This window comes from Rhinolophus ferrumequinum, chromosome 14, assembly GCF_004115265.2.
Source record: "Rhinolophus ferrumequinum isolate MPI-CBG mRhiFer1 chromosome 14, mRhiFer1_v1.p, whole genome shotgun sequence".
Classification (NCBI taxonomy): Eukaryota; Metazoa; Chordata; class Mammalia; order Chiroptera; family Rhinolophidae; genus Rhinolophus; species Rhinolophus ferrumequinum.
In genome coordinates, this window is record NC_046297.1 from 23,479,439 (window position 1) to 23,501,280 (window position 21,842).

Below are 21,842 nucleotides of genomic sequence, written 5' to 3' on the forward strand. Positions count from 1 at the left end.
CTCTAGTGATATTCAGTAATGAGGTATGTAGCACTTTTTTTAGGATGAGTTCGTAAATTTATTTGTTACAGCTTTGTACAGTACAGGGAATCAGCAGTAGATTAGATGAAGCAGAGGATAGTGATAAAGAATCAGCGATAACAAAAACAAAGTAGCAGAAAACATCCAAACAGAACGGCAAAAAGAAAAAAGAATCCAAACAAATGAGAATAGTTTAAGGGGTCTCTGGGATGTCATCAAGCATACCAATATTTGCATCATAGGAATACCAGAAAGAGAAGAGAGAAAGCAAGAAATTGAAAACAGATTTGAAGAAATAATTACAGAAAACTTCTCTAACCTGGTGGAGGAAATAGATATATAAGCTCAGGAAGTGCAAACAGTTCCAAACAAGATGAACCCAAGAGGCTCACATGAAGACACATCATAATTAAAATGCCAAAAGTTAAAGACAAAGAAATAATCTTGATCCATTGGGGGTGACATCATAAAAATGTCGGCGTGAGGTGAGCCTCTGGAACTTTCCCCTGGAATTTAAAACAAATTGAACAACTATAACACCACAAAGGACTCCCTGCACAGCAGACAGGCAAGACTGGGAGGCTCACTACTGAAATCACCTAAAGGTGGCAAATTGCATGAGCCGGGGAGGAGGGAAGGGAGAGGTGCAGAGAGGGGACCCTGCAGGAGCAGGATGCAGACCTAATTCGGTGCTCCGAGCCCACTGCATCCGGGAACTACCGCAGCTGCGGGACAGGGAAGAACTCCAACTGCTAGGGCTCCACTTATGGCCCACAAGGCTGAGAGGACAGCATATAACATGGCTGAACCCAACACTCACAGCAGAGACCTCGGAGCAAAGACTGAGGGAGGAAGGCAGAAAACGATGGTTTAAACCCTCGTTGCTGAGCAGAGAATGGAAGCCTTGGGTACTGAGACTAGCCTCCATCCAGTCCCTACCCTCCCAGTGCTAGTCCCGTCCCCACATGCCCAGTGCTACAAGCAGAACAGTAGCAGTGTCAGATCAAAATAACAGAATATTTGCAGTTCTGAGAACTATGGTCCACAGACATGGACTTGCAGCCCAATTAGTTCTGGCAAAGTGGAGGGAACTGTGGAAGCAGGACTGGCTGTGGTAGTGGTCGCCGCCATTGCTCTGGCCACCTCTCACAACCCACCCCACGCCTGTCCCCACCTATCTGGGCAGATCTCTTCAGGAGCAAACAGAGCTGCTAAAGCACGCAGGCTCTGAATCTGGGGCAGGAAGAGCTTTAGAACCTCAGAAGCTCTCCACATTCCCCCACGGAGGTGGTGCTGTATGATCAAGGCCGACTGATCACAGAGGAGGAGCCCGCTTTCCAGGGAATCTCCCCCATTGTGTGAGAAGCTGGAATCGTGCAGAGAAAACATAACAGTACAGTGTGTGAGAGAATAAAAGGCTGCATTCAGAAAGAAAATACAACATTCTATCAACACCTACTAGAAAACAAAAGAAATACTTCTTTCTAACAAGCCGTTGCAGAACCCACTCCTGTGGATGTCTAGGAAGAGAAATAGTAAATCATTAATGGCCATGAATAACCAAGGCAACAAGACAGCTCAGAAAGAAAATGAAAAGTCTCCAGAAAATGAACTTAAAGAAATGGAAATATGTGACTTAAATAACAGGGAATTCAAGATTGCAGTTCTTGAAAAACTCAACGAGATGCAACAAAACAAAGAAAGGCAGTTTAATGAACTCAGAAACACAATCAAAGAACAAAATGAACTTAAAGATATGGAAATATTTTACCTAAGAGATTGAAGTTAAAAGAAAAACAAATAGAATTCCTGGAGATTAATAACTCAATAAAAGAAATGAAGAATGAAATAGCCAGCTTAGGTAGTAGAGTTGAACAGATGGAGGAAAGAATCAGTGACATCGAAAATAGAAACCTGGACATGACATAGATGGAAGAAGAAAGAGACTTGAGACTTCAAAGAAATGAAAGAACTCTACAAGAACTTTCTGACTCCATCAAATAGAGCAATAAAAGAATAATGGACACACCAGAAGGAGAAGAAAGAGACAAGGAAACAGAGAGTACATTCAAACAAATAGTCGATGAGAACTTCCCAAACTTGTGAAAAGAACTGGATCCTCGAATCCAAGTAGCAAATAGAACACCTAATTACCTCAACCCCAGCAGGCCTTCTCCAAGGCACATTGTATTGAAGCTGTCAAAAATCAATGACAAAGAAAGAATCTTCAAGGCAGCCAGGGAAAGGAAGATGGTAACCTACAAAGGAAAGCCCATTAGAATGTTATCAGATTTTTCACCAGAAACTCTAAAAGCCAGGAGGGAGTAGAACCAAATATTCAAACTATTGAAAGAGAGAAATTATGAGCCAAGAATAGTATATCCAGCAAAGATATCCTTTAGATATGAAGGAGGAAGACCTTTCCAGACATACAGAAGCTGAGGGAACTTTCTAACACACGACCTGCACTACAAGAAATACTAAAGGAAGGCTATTCGACCACCATCAACAGGGTCAATTTGTGGAAACCAAAACATAAAATGTAGGAGCGTAAAGGCCTGAACTGGAATGTGGGAATGGAGAAAGTAAGCATATTCAAGAAATTGGAATGCTCTAAATATCAAATTTCTTTTACATATACTTAATGGTAAACAGTCAAAAAAATCCAGAACTGCATTATATACTGTAATAAAAGAAGAAACGGAGGGAAAAATCATAGAATACCACCACACAGAAATAACAGACAACAACAATAAGGCAACGAAGCAATGGAGACAGAGTCTTGCCAGAAAACTAAAGATAGAATGATAGGAAATCCTCATATATCAACAATCACCCTAAATGTAAATGGGCTGAACTCACCAATAAAAAGGCACAGAGTAGCAGATTGGATAAAAAAACTAAACCCAACCATATGTTGTCTCCAAGAGACACATCTCAGCTACAAGGACAAACACAGACTCACAGTGAAAGGGTGGACTCTCAAAGCAAATGGTATCCGGAGAAAATCAGGTGTAGCCATACTGATTAAACAGACTTCAGGTTAAAAAAGTAACAAGAGACAAAGATGAACATTTCATAATGGTAAAGGGGACTATACAACAAGAAGACATAACAGTCATCAATATTTATGCCCACAGTCAGGGAGCACCGAATGATACCAACCAACTTCTAACAAAACTAAAGGGAGAAAATGACCAAAACACAATTATACTAGAGGACCTAAATACATCATTGACAGCTATGGATAGATCATCCATACAGAAAATAAATAAAGAAATAGCAGCCCTAAATGACACATTAGATGAAATGGACATAATTGACATTTATAGAGCTCTTAACCCTAAAACATCAGACTATACATTTTTTCTAGTGTACACAGAACATTCTCAAGGATAGACCATATATTGGTACATAAACAAGCCTCCGCAAATTTAAGAAGATTGAAATCATAACAAGCATATTCTCTGATCACAAGGCTTTGAAATTGGATATGAACTGCAAAAAGAAAGCAGGAAAATCCACAAATATGTGGAGATTAAACAATATACTTTTAAAGAAGGACAGGGTCAAAGAAGAAATAAGAGAAGAGATGAAAAGATACACAGAGATCTATAAACCATCAAAGGACTCTCTGCTCATCACGCAGAACAGCTAAGAGACTCGTGCAAAGATTACTTGAAGGGCCCAGCTTAAGAGGCACAAGATTCAACACACCCAGAGACTAACTCCAGACTGAACCAGAGTACTACTGGGTTTGACCTACAAGTGACACACCTAGAGGGAATTCTCTACAGGCACAAAAGCCCATAGAGGCCAAACCACATTTAAGTGGTCAAACTTCACACAGCAGAACATCCTGCTGTGGGCAGAGCCAAGTCTCACAACTATTCAGCCTAGCAGTCAATCCCACCTACTCACAAGCTAAAAGCAATTAAAGATCAACATTAACAGGACAATATACACAATGCAAGAGTCACCTTTGGAGCACATGCAGAGGAGAAGGAAGTGGTGCAAGTCAAATATAAAGGACACATAATACATAAGATAATCCAGCAAAAACTAAGAACCCTAGGGAATCTACCCAATACACTGAAGCAAACAGAGAGTCAGCCAGAATGGGGAAATAAAGAATCATGTCCCAAATAAAAGAACAGAAGAAAACTCATGAATTGGAACCAAATGAAATAGAGGTAACCAACTTATCAGAGACAGAGTTCAGAACACTGATGATAAGAATGTTTAAGGACCTTAGTGATGACATAAGGACAGAGAAATCATAATGAACAACCAGTTAGAACTAAAGAACACAATAAATGACATAAAGAACACACTTGAAGGAATTACCAGCAGGTTAGATGAAGCAGAGAATTGAATCAGCGACTTAGAAGACAAGTTAGCAGAGATCACACAAACGGAACAACAGAAAGAAAAAAGAACAAAAAACAATAAAAATGGTTTAAGAAACCTCTGGGATAACATCAAGCACAACAACATGTGCATCATAGGAATACCAGAAGGTGAAGAGAGGAAGCAAGGGATTGAGAACATATTTAAAGTAATAATGTCTGAAAACTTCCCTAACCTGATGAGGGAAACCGACATACAAGCCCAGGAAGTGCAGAGAATTCCAACCAAAATAAACCCAAAGAGGTCCACACCAAGACACATTATAGATAAAATGGCAAAGGTTAAAGACAAAGAGAGAATCCTAAAAGCAGCAAGAGAAAGACAGAGGGTTACATACAAGGGAACTATCAAATGACTTTTCTACAGAAACATTGCAGGCCAGGAGGGAGTGGCAGGAGATACTCAAAGCGATGGAAAACAAAGGCCTACAACCTAGATTGCTTTATCCAGCAAGGCTATCATTTAAATTTGAAGGAGAGATAAAGAGCTTCTCAAAAAAGAATAAGCTAAAGGAATTTATTACCACCACGCCAGCATTGCAGGAAATAATAAAAGGGCTTCTGTAAACAGAAGAAAGATGAAAACAATCGAACTACAAATTTAAAAAATGGCAATAACTATGTACCTATCAATAATCTCTTTAAATGTAAATGGACTAAATGCTCCAATCAAAAGACATAGGGTGGCTGAGTGGATAAGAAAGCAAGACCCTCGTATATGCTGTATACAAGAGACTCACCTGAGATCAAAAGACACACAAAAGCTGAAAGTGAAGGGTTGGAGTAAGATATTTCATGCAAATGGAAATGAGAAAAAATCTGGAGTTGCAATACTAATATCTGACAAAATAGACTTTAAAATGAAGAATATATTAAAAGACAAAGATGAGCACTATATAATAATAAAGGGATTGATCTGACAAGAGGACATGACCCTAGTAAACATCTATGCACCCAACGTAGGAGCACCTAAATATGTAAAAACAGATATTGACTGACATAAAGACAGAGAGCAACAGTAACTATCATAGTAGGGGACTTCAACACACCTCTGAAAACAAGGGATCGGTCTTCCGACAGAAAATCGATATGGAAACAACGGCCTTAAATGACACATTGGAACACTTGGATTTAATCAATATTTTCAGAGCATTTCACCCCAAAGCTGCAGAATACATGTTCTTCTCAAGCGCACATGGAACATTTTCCAAGATAGACCACTTATTAGGCCACAAAACAAGTCTTGATAAATTTAAGAAAATTGAAATCATACCAATTGTCTTCTCTGACTACAGTGCTATGAAATTAGAAATGAACCACAGGAAAATAACTGGAAGACACACCAATTCATGGAGGCTGAATAACATGTTACTAAATAATGAATCCATCAACCATGAGATCAAGGAAGAAATCAAAAGATATCTCAAGACAAACGAAAATGAAAACACGATGACCCAAAATTTACGGGATGCAACGAAAGCAGTCCTAAGAGGGAAATTCATAGCATTGCAGGCCTACCTAAAGACACAAGAAACATCACTAATCAACAGTTTATCTTCCACTTAAGGGATCTGGAAAAAGAACAGCAAAATAAGTCCAAAGGGTGTACAAGGAAGGAGATAATAAAGATCATAGCGGAAATAAATGAAATAGAAACCAGAAAAACAATACAAAAGATCAACGAATCCGAGAGTTGGTTTTTAGAGAAGAGAAAGAATATTGACAAACCTTTAGCAAGACTCATCAAAAAAGAGAGAGAGAGGACCCAAATTCATAAAATCAGAAATGAAAGAAGAGAAGTGACAACAGACACCGCAGAAACACAAAAGTTTTTTAGAAATTACTATCAGAAACTATATGGCAACAAATTTGACAATCTGGAAGAAACAGAAATTTTCTAGAAGCATACAACCTTCCAAGGCTAATTCAAGAAGAAACGGAAAACCTGAATAGACTCATTACAACCAGGGAAATTCGATCAGTAATCAACAAGCTCCTAAGAAACAAAAGCCCTGGACGAGATGGCTTTACAGGTGAATTTTACAAAACATTCAAAAAACAATTAACACCAATTCTCCTCAACTCTTCCAAAAAATCCAGAAGGATGGAAGGCAGCCAAACACTTTTTATGAGGCAACTATCACCCTGATCCCTAAATCAGACAAAGACACTACAAAAAAGGAAAACTACAGGCCGATATCTCTAATGAACATAGATGGAAAAATCACCAACAAAATATTAGTGAACAGAATTCCGCAATACATTAAAAAGATCATACACCATGATCAAGTGGGATTCATCCCTGGTATGCAAGGGTGGTTCAACATCTGCAAATCAATTAATGTGATACACCACATTAACAAAATGAAAGATAAAAATCATATGATCATATCAATAGATGCAGAAAAAGCATTTGACAAAATCCAGCAACGATTTATGATAAAAACACTTAAGAAAGTGGGACTAGAGGGATCATATCTCAACATAATAAAGCCCATATGTGATAAACCCACATCTAACATCATACTCAATGGGGGAAAGCTAAAACCATTCCCCTTAAGATCAGGAACAAGGAAAGGTTGTCTATTTTCTCCACTTCTATTCAACATAGTGCTGGAAGTTCTAGTCATAGCAATCAGACAAGAAAAAGGAATAAATGACATCCAAATTGGTAAGGAGGAAGTAAAATTGTTGTTATATGCAGATGACATAATACTATATATAGAGAACCCTAAAGACTCCACCAAGAAACTATTAGAGCTGATAGATGAATTCAGTAAAGTAGCAGGATACAAAATTAATATTCAGAAATCAGTTGCATTTGTATATACCAATAATAAAACATCAGAAGGAGAAATTAAAAAAAAAAAATCCCATTTACAATCGCTTCAAAGACTATAAAATACCTGGGAATAAATTTAACCAAAGAAGTAAAAGATCTGTACTCAGAAAATTATAAGACACTGAAGAAAGGAATGAAAGAAGATACAAATAGATGGAAACACATACCATGTTCATGGATAGGAAGAATTAATATAGTTAAAATGTGCATACTGCCTAAGGCAATATACATATTCAACGCAATTCCTATCAAACTACCAACGACGTTTTTCACAGAAATAGAACATATAATCCTAAAATTTATATACAACCATAAAACACCCCGGATAGCCTCAGCAATCTTGAGAAATAAGAACAAAGTGGGAGGTATAACGATACCTGACATCAAATTGTACTACAAGGCTACAGTAATCAAAACATCATAGTACTGGCATAAAAACAGACGCATAGATCAACGGAACAGAATAGAGAGTCCAGAAATAAATCCATGCCTATATGGCCATTTAATCTACGACAATGGAAGCAAGAATGTACAGTGGGGTAAAGATAGTCTATTCAATAAATGGTGCTGGGAAACCTGGACAGACACATGCAAAAAAATGAAGCTGGACCACCTCCTTACACCACATACAAAAATAAATTCAAAATGACTTAAAGAATTAAATGTAAGATCTGAAAACATAAAATTCCTATAAGAAAATGAAGGAAGAAACTTCACAGACATTACCTGGAGTAAGATTTTTACTGATATATCCCCTCACGCAAAGGAAGAAAGAGAAAAAATAAACATGTGGGATTATATCAAACTAAAAAGTTTTTTCACAGCAAAGGAAACCATCAATAAAACAAAAAGGGATCCTACTGAATGGGAAAAGATATTTGCCAATGATATAACTGATAAACGGTTAATATCACAAATTTATGAAAAACTCACTCAACTCAACTCCAAAAAGCAAACAACCCTATTAAAAAATGGACAGAGGACCTGAAGAGACATTTTTCCAAAGAGGACATACAAATGGCAAATAGACATATGAAAAAATGCTCAACATCACTAATCATCAGAAAAATGCAAATAAAAACCACAATGAGATATCACCTCATCCCAGTCAGAATGGCTATCATCAAGAAAACAAATAGTAACAAGTGTTGGAGAGGCTGTGGAGAAAAAGGAATCCTCACACACTGTTGGTGGGGATGCAGACTGGTGCAGCTGCTATGAAGGCAGTGTGGAGGTTCCCCAAAAAATTGTGAATAGAATTACCATATGACCCAGCAATCCCCCTCCGGGGTATTTACCCAAAAAATCTGAAAACATTTATCCATAAAGACAAGTGTGCTCCATAGTTCATTCCAGCTCATTTACAGTGGCCAAGACATGGAAACAACCAAAATGTTCTTGAATAGATGAATGAATAAAGAAGTTGTGGTATATATACACAATTGAATACTATTCGGTGGTAAGAAAAGATGAATAAGGACCATTTTTGACAACATGGATGGATATTGAGATTATAATTCTAAGCGAAATAAGTCAGACAGAAAAAGCAGAGAACCATATGATTTCACAGATATGTGGTATATAAACCAAAAACAACAAAAGAACAAGACAAGCATATGAGAAAGAAAAACTCATAAACACAGACAATAGTGTAGTGGTTACCAGAGGGTAAGGGGTGTGGGGGTAAGAGATGAGGGTAAAGGGGGATCAAATATATGGTGATGGAAGGAGAACTGACTCTGGGTGGTGAACACACAATGTGATTTATAGAGGATGTAATACAGAATTGTATACCTGAAATTTATGTAACTTTACTAACAATTGTCATCCCAATAATCTTTAATTAAAAAAAGATAAATAATCTTAAAAGCAGCAAGAGAAAAGCAGTTAATTGCCTATAACAGAGCTTCCATAAGAGTATCAGCTGATTTCTCAACAGAAATTTTGGAGGCCAGAAGGGATTGGTAAGCAATATTGAAAGTGATGAAAAGCAAGGACCCTACAACCAAGATTACGCTACTCAGCAAAGCTGAGATCATTTGGCATTGAAGGACAGAAAAAGAGCTTCCCAGTCAAGAATAAGCTAAAGGAGTTCATCACTACCAAATCAGTGTTACAAAGAAATCTTAGAGAGACTTCTTTATGACAGGAAGGAAAAAAAAGGTCTAAAATATGAATAATAAAATGGCAATAACTACATATCTATCAACAATTTAAATGTAAATGAAATAAATGCTCCAATCAAAAGATAGGGTGGCTGAATGGAAAATAAGATCCTTACGTAAGCTGCCTACAAGAAACTCACTTGAGATTGAAAGACACACAGACTGAAAGTAAAGGGATAGAAAAAGACATTTCATGAAATGGAAACAAAAAAAAAAAAATCTGTGGCAGCAATACTTATACCAGACAAAATGGACTTTAAAACAAAGGCTATAAGAAGAAATAAGGAAGGACATAGTAATCCCACTTCGGGGTATTTATCCAAAGAAACTCAAAACACTACTTTGAGGAGATGTTTGCATTCATATGATCATTGCAGCATTGTTTACAATGGCCAAGATGTGGAGGCAACGTTGGTGTCCATCGATGGAAGACTGGATAAAGACTAGGTGGTATATATCTACAATGGAATATTGCTCAGTCCTAGAAGGGAATGTATTCTTGCCATCTGCAGTGGTATGGATGGACCTGGAGAGTATTGTGCTGAGTGGAGTATATCAGACAGAGAAAGACAAATGCAATGTGATTTCACTTGTATGTGGAATCTAAAGAACAAAATGAACAAACAAACAAAGCAGAAACAAACTCATAGATATAGAAAACATTTTGATGGTTGCCAGATGGGAGTGGGTTGGGGGTGTGGGCGACAAAGAGGAAGGGATTAAGTAGAAATTGGTTGTTACACAGTAGTCATGGGAATGTAGGGCATAGCATAAGGAATATAGTCAATAATATTTTAATAACTATGGCGTTAGATGGGTACTAGATTTATTGGGGTGATAGATGACAGGGAGATTGAAGGCAAGGTAAAAAGGTGAAGGTACTAAGAAGTACAAATTGGGGTGGGGGGGTGGCTGGTTAGCTCAATTGGTTAGAGCATGGTGCTGATGGCACCAAAATTGCTAGTTCAATCCCCACATGGGCCACTGAGAGCAGCGCCCTCCTTAAAAAAGAAGGAGGAGGAGGAGGAGGAGGAGGAGGAGGAGGAGGAGGAGGAGGAGGAGGAGGAGAAGGAGAAGGAGAAGGAGAAGAAGAAGAAGAAGAAGAAGAAGAAGAAGAAGAAGAAGAAGAAGAAGAAGAAGAAGAAGAAGAAGAGGAAGAAGAAGAAGAAGAAGTACAAGCATAGGGAATATAGTCGCTTTTTAAATTGTCTAACCACTATACTGTACACCTGAAATTAATGTAAAATAATATTGAATGTCAACTGTAATGGAAAAATTTTAAAGGGAGGGAAAACGTTAAGGGGATAAAGAGGTTCAAATTTCCAGGTGTAACACAAACAAGTCATGAGTATGTAATGTACAGAATAAGGAATATAGTCAATAATATTATAATAGTATGGTACAGTGTCAGAGCGTTGCTGGACTCATCATGTGATCACTTTAGTTATATAAATGTTGAATAACTATGGTGTATACCTGAAACTAATATAATATTGTATGTTAGCTATATTTTAATAAAAATCTTGGAAAAAAAATATGTGAATGGTTTTGGAGTCATTATTAAGTAAAATAAGGGTGACTTGAACACCAGCACTGAGATACCACAACAATCAATCTGATAACTTAGATGGCTACTAAGTGACTAATGGGGAGCGGGGGTTCGTCTACAACAGGAAAACATTGGACAAAGAGATAACTCACATCCTGGGCAGGACAGATTTGGACAGCAGGAGATTTCATCTCACGACTCAGAATGCACACAATTTAAAACTTATGAATTGTTTATTTCTGGAATGTTTTATTTAATATTTTTAAACTACAGTTGACCACAGGTAACTGAAATCAAGGAAAGCAAAACCATGTAAAGGGGGACTACCATACAGCAAAGATATATTCATAGACGCAGCAGACAAATTTTGTTTAAATACTGAAAGTCTAAATTTCAAGATGATTTGGAGGTCTAGGTTTATAGTCAAAAGCCTAGTATTATCAATTTACTCCTTGTTCATTAACTCTTATGGTCATGCCTTCATGACATGCTAATTTTTTTAATTAAAATTTATTGGGGTGACAGTGGTCAACAAAGCTACATAGGTTTCAAGTGCACAATTCTATACTACATCAATTATATGTTGCATTATGTGTTCACCATCCAGAGTCAGTTCTCTTTCCATCACCAAATATTTAACTCCCTTTACCCTCTTCTACCATCCCCCATCCAAATTTTGAAAACATTTATCTGTAAAGATATATGTACTCCAATGTTCATTGCAGCATTATTTACAGTGGCCAAGACATGGAAACAACCAAAGTGTCCTTTGATGGATGGTTGGATAAAGAAGATATGGTGTATATACACAATGGACTACTACTCAGCCATAAGAAAAGATGGCAACATGGATGGATCTTGACACTACTACGCTAAGTAAAATAAGTCAGACGGAAAAAGTTGAAAACCACATGACACACTGATTTTAAACATCAAATCTAGTTTTTCTTTGCCTAGTTTTCCTCTGTACCTTTATTATGACAATTCTAACCATTATTAGCATTGTTTTCTTCATTACATTATGAATCACTGGAATTCATAACAATGTCTCAATTATTTTGGTGGCCCTCAAATTATTTAACATGGTGTTTGGACAGAACAGGCACTCAATATTTAGTGGAACCAACTTAATTCCTTAAATGGCTGTACCATGTAAGAGCTACAACTGTTACATTTTATGAACAGTTAATATTAATTTCCTACATTTTATTCTTCAATTAAGTAATACCAAATATGGTGTAATGTTCTGCATAATGACATTGTCTGCCCGGATTTAAAGCCTATCATCTATTGATCATTTATATTAATGCAGATAATGAATTATTTAAATGGTCAAATATTGGTGTAAAGCCATCTGAAAAATAAGAAGCAAAACTGAACACCAAACTGGGTCTAAAAATTTGCCTTCCTCCAGCTCCCACATGTTTTTTCCACTGATTTTACCATATTTGTCTGTCTTCTCTCCAATTGCATCAACTGTGCCATCTGGATGCAGCCGGACAAACCCTCTTGTAAGTTTGTTGTAGAATTGAAGAGTATTTCCTTTCATAAATTTCCAGCTTTCTGCAGCCCACTAAATAGAAACACAAAAGAAACAAAAAAACATCAACATGAGAAGACAAAGAGAAGAAAATTACTAAGAAACACCCCTTACTAAACATTTTACACTGTTTTAACACATCAAATAGCTATTTAAACACTGTTTGTACTAAATAATTTAAAGCCAAAAGTAAAATCTTACTGTTTCTTTTCTGTTACATTCTAGCTTCTGCCCTGAGGATATAAAAGAAAGAGAGGACTATTACTTTCAGCAGTGTCATGCTTTCCTCCATCATGATATTAGTAGAGTTTTTCAAGAAATGTGTGTACATGACACTCACTTGCAGAGATGATACTGTTATCCCTGGCATACAGTTCTCTGACAATTTTACCATCATCTTCCCCTTGATCCAGCCATCTGTGGAAAGAAAAGTGTACTGAGTATATTCTGCCTTTATATTTACACTAACTACAGGGCAATTATCTAGCCAAGCCAGAAATAATGGGTAATGGGAATTGAAAAAAAAACCATAGGTATCCAGTTGGTAAAAGCAGAATAATAAATATAAAATGAAATGCTTAAAATGACTATGAGAGTGTAGGGAAGGTAGGAGGAGCTGCTAGCCGATAAGGATGAAATATGTTTTTCCCTAACCCACAGGTGAATTATTCAATCAGCCTGCCTAGGTCATAGATTTTACATCCACTGGACCAATTATTTTATCCTGTTCTTTGGCCACCAATTAGTGTTTAAACTATAATCAGTTATTTCATAAATGGCTATTACTGGTTCCATGGTGAAAGAGGTAGGAGAATGTTGAAAAAAATAGCAAATCTATCACCACTATTGGGAAAATAATCCCCAAATCAAGGCCTGATGACAGTGAGTCAGAAATGTCATTGTTGTATAAAAAGACATATGCAACATATATTTTGTACATTTATTAGTTTTTAACTTAATTTGGGACCTAGTCCAATGGGAATAAGTTCTATTAAAAGAGACTTTCATTCTCCTTACTAATATGTAAAGTGAAATTATATTTTTAAAATATTTCTTAATTTCCCAAGAAAGATTTAAATTTGTCACATCAGGAATAATGATAATCATATTTGTATTTTTCTGTATAGAAGGAACAGCCTCTAAAATTAATGTTCAAAAAAGTTACCCAACAAAGCACTAATAACCAGGAATATTTGAATAAACTATCCATTTCTTCAGAATACATGAACTTGAAACTGACTATTATGAAAACACACTTACAAACCTGTGACAGAAGAAGGCATATTCATGGTTTGTTGTGGGATCCCTGATAACAACATCATCAAGAAACCAGCCATTTCCTAACACAGATTAAATAAAGAAAAATGTGCTGTGAATATGTATGCTTCAGGTATTAACTTGAAGTTTTGAGAAAGCTTCCAAACATATGTAAAGGCCTTGTGTAACTTCAAGCTTTAATACTTCAAATAAAGCAAGATATAAGAGAAGCTGTAAGAAGAATTTAAAAATATTTCTTATACATGTAACAAGAGCACACTATATTTCAAGGCCTCATTGGTTTATGATATCTGTTTCATTTTGATTTTCCAAACAGGTCGAAAAAGAACAATTCTTCAACTGTTCTCGATTTCATAAAATGCCTTTAGAATCTTGTCCTAATATCTTCCAAAGAACATATCTGATGAGTTACAATACTTTCTATTCCCAAAACATATACATAGAGTGTTATACACTTCATATTCATGTCTTAATAAGCTAGAAAACGAACAGTCATTCAGAAATTCTTTCCAAACATACACACTGAGCTGGTACACATGCAGATAATAATCTATTTTTAAATCTTTAATTGTACCTTAATTTTCTAACTGAAATTGATTAAAATATAATTTACCTTTATTTATAGATAAAATGGATTATTTTAAGTAGTTATAGCAGTTTTATCTATACAAAAAGCCAGCTCAATATACATCCTCATCCTTGACTTGATGAGATAATACTTATCAGCTGTAGGATAAAACAATTTTTTTGATATTCAATATTATTTTATGTTACTTTCAGGAGTTAACATAATGATTAGACATTTATATAATTTAAGAAGTGATCCTCCTGACAATGAGGTCTGACAATTAAGTTCACAAACTTGTTGCAATGATGTTGCTAACCTTTTTTTGATATCAGAGGGATTATTCATTATTAATTTGTACTAACTGGACAAACAGTTAACATTAAGTTTACTATCTGGAAGTGCTGAAAAGGCTGTGTGAAAAAGATGACCTGAACATTGTGCCAACAATTCATGGCTCTTGCATCACGACAATGTACCAGCTCACACGGCACTGTCTGTGAGGGAGTTTTTAACCAGTAAACAAATAACTGTATTGGAACACCCTCCCTACTCACCTGATCTGGCCCCCAATGACTTCTTTCTTTACCCAAAGATAAAGGCAATATTGAAAGTAAGACATTTTGATGACATTCAAGACATCAAAGGTAATACAAGGACAGCTCTGACGGCCATTCCAGAAAAATAGTTTCAAAATTGTTTTGAAGGGTGGACTAGGCACTGGCATCAGTACATAGCTTCCCAAGGGGAGTACTTCAAAGGTGATCCTGGTGATATTCAGCAATGAGGTATGTAGCACTTTTTCTAGGATGAGTTCGCGAACTTAATTGACATACCTTCATATATATGTATCACATCTTCTCTACCTAATCATCTGTCAAAGGACACATTGGTTGTTTCCATGTCTTGGCCACTGTGAATAATGCTGCAATGAGTATAGGGGTACATATATCTTTACAGATAAATGTTTTCGATTTTTGGGGTAGACACCCAGAAGAGGAATTCTGGGTTGTATGGTAATTCTATTTTTAACTTTTTTAGGAAACTCCACACTGTTTTCCATAGTGGCTATACCAATTTATATTCCCAACAGCAGTGTATGAGGGTTCCTTTTTCTCCACAACCTCTCCAACCTTTGTTATTACTTGTGTTGTTGATTCTAACAGGTATGAGGTGGTATCTCATTATGGTTTTGATTTACATCTCCCTTATAGCTAGTGAAGTTGAGAATTTTTTCATATATCTGTTGGCCATTTGTAAGTCTTCATGGGAAAAATGTCTGCTCAGGTCCTCTGCCTATTTTTCAATTGGATCATTTGGGTTTTTATTTGTTATTTGTTGTGTGAGTTCTTTATATATTTTGTATATTAGCCCCTTCTCAGAGGTGATATTGCAAATATTTTCTCCCTTTTGATTGGTTGCCTCTTTCTTTTGTTGATGGTTTATTTTACTGTGCAGAAGATTTTTGGTTTGCTATAGTCTCATTCATTTATTTTAGCTTTTAGTTCCCTTGCCTTTGAGGTCAAATTCATAAAATCCTCTCTGAACCCGAGTTCCATAAGTTTCATATCTCTGCTTTCTTTTAGTACCTGTGCAATTTATTGTTTCAGGTCGTGTGTTTGGGTCTTTGATCCATTTTGAGTTAATTTTGGTGAGATAGTAGTCTTGTTTCATACTTTTGCAAGTGGCTTCCAAATTTTCCCAGCACCATTTATTGAAGAGGTTTTCTTTTCTCCATTGTTTGTTTTTGCCTCCTTTGTCAAAAATTAAGTGCCCATATATATATATGTGGGTTTATTTCTTGGCTCTCAATTCTATTCCATTGGTCTGTGTGTCTTTTATTCTGACCATGCCGTTTTGATTATTGCCACTTTGTAGTATAAAGTCAGGAAGTGTGGTACCTTCAGCCTTGTTCTTTCTTCTTAGGATTGTTTGGCTATTCACGGTCTTTTGTGATTACCTACAAATCTCACGATTTTTTATTCTATTTTGTTTTTAATGTCATTGAAATGTTGATGGGGATTGCATTAAATCTGCATATTGCTTTGTGTATTATGGCCATTTTAACTACGTTGATTCTTTCAATCCATGAACACAGAATATGTCCATTTCATATTTTTTATTATAAGAAAAACAACCTCCAGTTATATTTTATTGATTTAATTTTAGTCACTTTATAAATTCTCTCATTGCTTTTATAATTGTCACTTGATCCTCCTTGCATCTTAATAAACATTTCTATTACCTATAAGCAATACTGTATCTTTTTTCCAAAATTATAGCTGTTTTAAAAAACAAATTATATTGTTTTCCAAAGAATGACTAAATTATAATGACAAAAATCCTTGTTCTATTTCTAATTTTAATGGACTTCACTTTAAGTGGTTGTCTTGAGTTAAATCATTCTAAAATATATTTTCGGTTCCACATTTTGAAAGGATTTTTAATAACAATATTATTTGACTCTTAAATAATTTTTCTGCTTCAACCTTCTAAGGCAATGAACTTTATTAATAGATTTCCTAATACTGAATTACCCTTCCATTTCTTGGCATGAACCCTACTTAGTTGTTATCTATTATTCCTTAATTATATTTCTGGCTTCACTCTGCACACATATAACTCAGGATATGTGCACCTACATTTATCAGTCAGGCTGCCCTACAACTGTTTATCTGGAGAACACACTCTATGGAATACACGACATTGTCCCAGCAACTGGGAAAATCCTCACAAGTAACACAACATCAATTTTATTTGAATATTTGGGGTGGGGAAAATAAGAAATTTAACTGTTAAATTATAATGTTGACTTAGCCCTCTTGGGCTGCTATAAAAAATACCACAGAGTGGGTAGCTTATAGAGAATAGAAATTTTTTTTTCTTTATAGTTCTGGAGGATAGGTAGTCCATGATCAAGGCACTCGCATGGTCACTTTGTGGTATGGTTATCTTTCTGGATCATAGCCAGAGCCTTCTCACTGTGTCCTCACAATGTGGAAGGGGCCAGAGATGTTTCCGGAGCCCTTTTTATCTGAACACTAATGCCAATAAACACTTTCTGAAGGCTCCACTAATATCATTGCATACAGGGAATTAGGATTTCAAGATGTAAATTTAGGGACAAACATTCAGACCATAAAAAATATTGTTAAACAAATGTGAAAAAAATATCAAATAATATTGTTTGCTTTAATTTTCAGTATAAACCATGAATCTGCTAAACAAAATGATACCTCCTTTAGAATAGGTGTTCTGAGTTCCACAGGGCTATTGTTCACACTAGGAACATATTGCATCCCAAAGTAGCAGAATATACAGTCTTTTCAAGCACACATGGAACATTTTCCAAGATAGACCACATATTAGGCCACAAAACAAGTCTCAGTAAACTCAAGAAGACTGAAATTATATCAAATGTCCTCTCTATTCATAATGGTGTGAAACTAGAAATCAATTAAACATACAGACACACACACACACACACACACACACACACACACACACATATGGAGGCTATATAGCACGCTACTAAACAATGAATAGGTCAACAATGAAATCAAGGAAAAAATCAAAGATATCCTGAAACAAATGACAATGATAACACAAAAACCCAAAATCTATGGGATACAGCAAAAGCAGTCCTTAGAGAGAATTTCATAGCCATACAGGCCTACCTGAAGAAACAAGAAAAATCTCAAATAAGCAAATTGACCTTACACTTAAATGAACTAGAAAAAGAAAAGCAAAAAAATAAATGAATGAATAAATAAATAAATAAATAAATAAATAAATAAATAAATAAATAAAAGCCCAACATGAGTTCAAGAAAGGAAATAGTAAAGATAAGAGCGGAAATAAATGAAATAGAGTGAAAAAAATACAAAATATCAATGAAAGCAAGAGCTGGTTCTTTGAAAAGATAAACAAAATTGATAAACTTTAACAAGACTCATCAAGAATAAAAGAGAGAAGACCCAAATATATAAGATCAGAAATGAAAGAGAAGTGACAACTGACACCACAGAAATACAAAGAATTACAAGAACATACTACAAACAATTATATGCCAACAAATTGTACAATCTGGAAGAAATGGATACATTTATAGAAACATACAATCTTCCAAGACTAAATCAAAAAGAAACAGAAAATCTGAAACAACCAATTACTATTAATGAAATCAAATCAGTAATCAACAACCTCCCAACAAACCAAAGTCCTGGACCACATGGCTTCACAGGTGAATTTTACCAAACATTCAAAGAATAATTAACACCTTTTCTTTTCAAACTATTCCAAAAATTTCAAAAGGAGGGACAGCTCCCAAGCTCATTCTACAAGGCCAATATTGCCCTTATTTATAAAACACACAGCAACATTACAAAACAAACAAATAAACAAAAAATATGGGCTGATATCCCTGATGAGCAGAAGCCAAAATCCTCAACAAAATATTAGCAAACAGAATTCAGCAATACATTAAAAGGATCATCAAGTAGTATTTATTCCTGGGATGCAACGATGGATCAATATCCGCAAATCAATTAACATGATACACCACATAAAAAAAATGAAAGATAAAAATCATGTGATTATATCAATAGATGCAGAAAAAGCATTTGACAAAATCCAGCATCCATTTATGATAAAAATTCTCAGCAAAGTGAGATTGGAGGGAATATAGCTCAGCAAACTAAAGCCCATATATATAACAAACTCACAGCTAACTTCGTACTCAATGGGAAAAAGCTAAAACTGTTCTCCTTAAGATCAGCAACAAGGCAAGGATGCCCACTTTCACCACTTTTATTCAATATAGTATTGGAAGTCCTAGAAACAGCAATCAGACAAAAAAAAAAAAAAAAGAAAAGAAAAAAAAAGAAATAAAATCCATCCAAATTGGAAAGGAAGAAGCACAACTGTCATTATTTGCAGATGACATGATGCTACATATAGAGAACACTAAAGAGTCCACTGGAAAACTATTAGAACTGATCATCGAGTGGCAGTATACAAAATTAGCAGGATACAAAATTAATATTCAGAAATTGGTTGCATTCTCATACCCAATAACTTTTTTAATTTTTATTTTATTTATTTTTATTAGTTTCAGATGTACAAAACAATGTAATAGTTAGACATTAACACCCCTCACAAAGTGATAACCCCTTCCCCCAATCTGTTATGCCTCTGACATCATATATAGCTGTTACAATTCTGTTGACTCCATTCTCTATGCTATATTCCATATCCCATGACTATATACATATTAAATTATAGTTGACATTCAATATTATTCAGTTTTAGGAGTACAACACAAATCCAAAACTCTAATTCAAAAAAATATATGCACCCCTGTTTACTGCAGCACTATTCACAATAGCCAAGACATGGAAACAACCAAAATGTCCATCAGTAGATGACTGGATTAAGAAACTATAGTTTATAGTCCATTTATACAATGGAGTATTACTTGGCCATAAAGAAGAAGGAAATCTTACTATTTGCAATAATATGGATGGACCTAGAAAACATTATGCTAAGTGAAATAAGTCAGCAGAAGCAATACAAATACAGTATGATTTCACTTATACGTGGAACCTTAAGAACTGAATAAATGAGCAAACTCTCATGTTATCTCTGAAACAGAAATAGTCTCAGAGATACAGAGGAAAAACTGATGGTTGCTAGTTGGAAGGGGCAGGGATGAGGGAGCAGGTGAGGGAATTAGGAAGCACAAATCGGTAGATGCCTGACCACCAATAACTTCTTGAAGAAGTTGCTTTAACAATTCTTGTAATACTGTTTTGGTGGTGCTGAACTCCTTTAGCTTTTTCTTCCCTGGGAAGCTCTTTATTTTCCTTCCATTTTAAATGATAACCTTTCTGGGTAGAGTAATTTTGGTTGTAGGTCCTTATTTTTTTAAGATTTTTATTTAAAAATATAGCTAATATACAACATTATATCAGTTTCAGGTGTACAACATAGTTGTTCAACATTTATATACCAAAAGACATGATCACGATAAATCCAGCAACCATGTGACACCATAGTATGCTATCACAATATTATTGACTATATTCCCCATTCTGTATATTAAATCCCCATGACTTATTTGTTTCATACCTGGAAATTTGAACCTCTTACTTCCCTTCACCTTTTTCCCTCCCTTTTGAATTTTTTCAATTATAGTTAACATTTAATATTATTTTATATTACTTTCAGGTGTACAGCATAGTGGTTAGACATTATATATCAATAATTTAAGAATTGGTCCCCCTGATTAGTCTAGTACTCATGTAGGTCCTTGTTTTTCATCACTTTGAATATTTTGTGCCCATCCTTTCTTTCCTTCAAAGTTTCTGTTGAGAAATCAACTCACAGTCTTATGGAAGCTCCCTTGAAAGTAACTAGTTGCCTTTCTCTTGCTGCTTTTAGGATTTTCTCTTTGTATTTAATGTTTGCCATTTTAATTATCATGTGTCTTGGTGTGGGCCTCTTCAGGTTCATCTTGTTTGAGACTCTTTGAACTTCCTGAGCTTGTATGTCTATTTCCTTTTCCAGGTCAGGAATGTTTTCAGTCATTATTTCTTCAAATAGATTCTCAATCCCTTGCTTTCTCTCTTCTCCTTTTGGTATTCTTATGAAGAAATGTTGTTATGCTTGATGTAGTCCCAGAGATCTCTTAAGCTATCATCATTTTTTTCTGTTTTTTGTTTTGTTTTGTTTTGTTTTGTTTTTGTTCCAAATGGGTGTTTTATGCTACTTTGTCTTTTAAATTGCTGATTCTGTCCTCTGCTTCATCTAGTCTGCTTGTGGTTCCTTCTACTTTGTGCATTCTTCACTTATGTTATTGTATTCTTTATTTCTGACTCTTCCCTTTTTTATTGTTTCTATATCCTTTTTTATGCTTGCTATCTTTTTTTTTTTTTTGAGGTTTTCACTAAGTTCCTTGAGCAACGTTATAACCATTGTTTTGAACTCTGTATTTCATAGGTTGTTTGCCTCCATTTCATTTAGTTCTTTTTCTGGAGTTTTCTCATGTTCTTTCATTTGGGATATATTTCTTTGTTTTCCAATTTTGACTGCCTCTCTGAGTTCCTTTCTATGTATTAGATAGACCTCCTACATCTCCAAGTCTTGGCTAAATGGCCTTATTTAGTAAGTGCCCTGTGTGTAACAGTGGTACAGTCTCCCTTGTCACCTGCACTGGGTGTACCAGGAGTGTCCCTTGTGTGGGCTGTGCATACCCAAGAGTTGTTCAGGAAAGAGTACAATGTAGGTAGGGCCGGATGTTCACAGAGAAAGTTCCTTAGGCACTTGCCAGCTGCAGGGGAATAGGGTCCTACACAGGGAAAATGGCGACTGTCTCTCCAGTCTTCATGCTGAGGCCACACACTGAGTCTCCCTCTATGTTTGTGATGCCTCCTGAGTCACTGTTCCTCCACCAGAGCCCAGAATGAGTACCTG

General features: G+C 35.6%; 1 protein-coding gene across 2 annotated transcripts in view; it reads right to left on the minus strand.

Moving 5' to 3' along the window:
- Positions 1-21,842, minus strand: part of RP1 (RP1 axonemal microtubule associated) — a 252,577-nt gene that overhangs the window by 58,712 nt on the left and 172,023 nt on the right. For both annotated transcript variants that reach the window (XM_033126403.1, XM_033126402.1), the window contains exons 9-12: positions 13,791-13,866; positions 12,867-12,943; positions 12,728-12,759; positions 12,430-12,559 (exon numbers count right to left, since the gene is read on the minus strand). In XM_033126403.1, the coding sequence (XP_032982294.1) occupies positions 12,430-12,559; positions 12,728-12,759; positions 12,867-12,943; positions 13,791-13,866 (315 nt within the window). The remainder of the gene's footprint in view (positions 1-12,429; positions 12,560-12,727; positions 12,760-12,866; positions 12,944-13,790; positions 13,867-21,842) is intronic.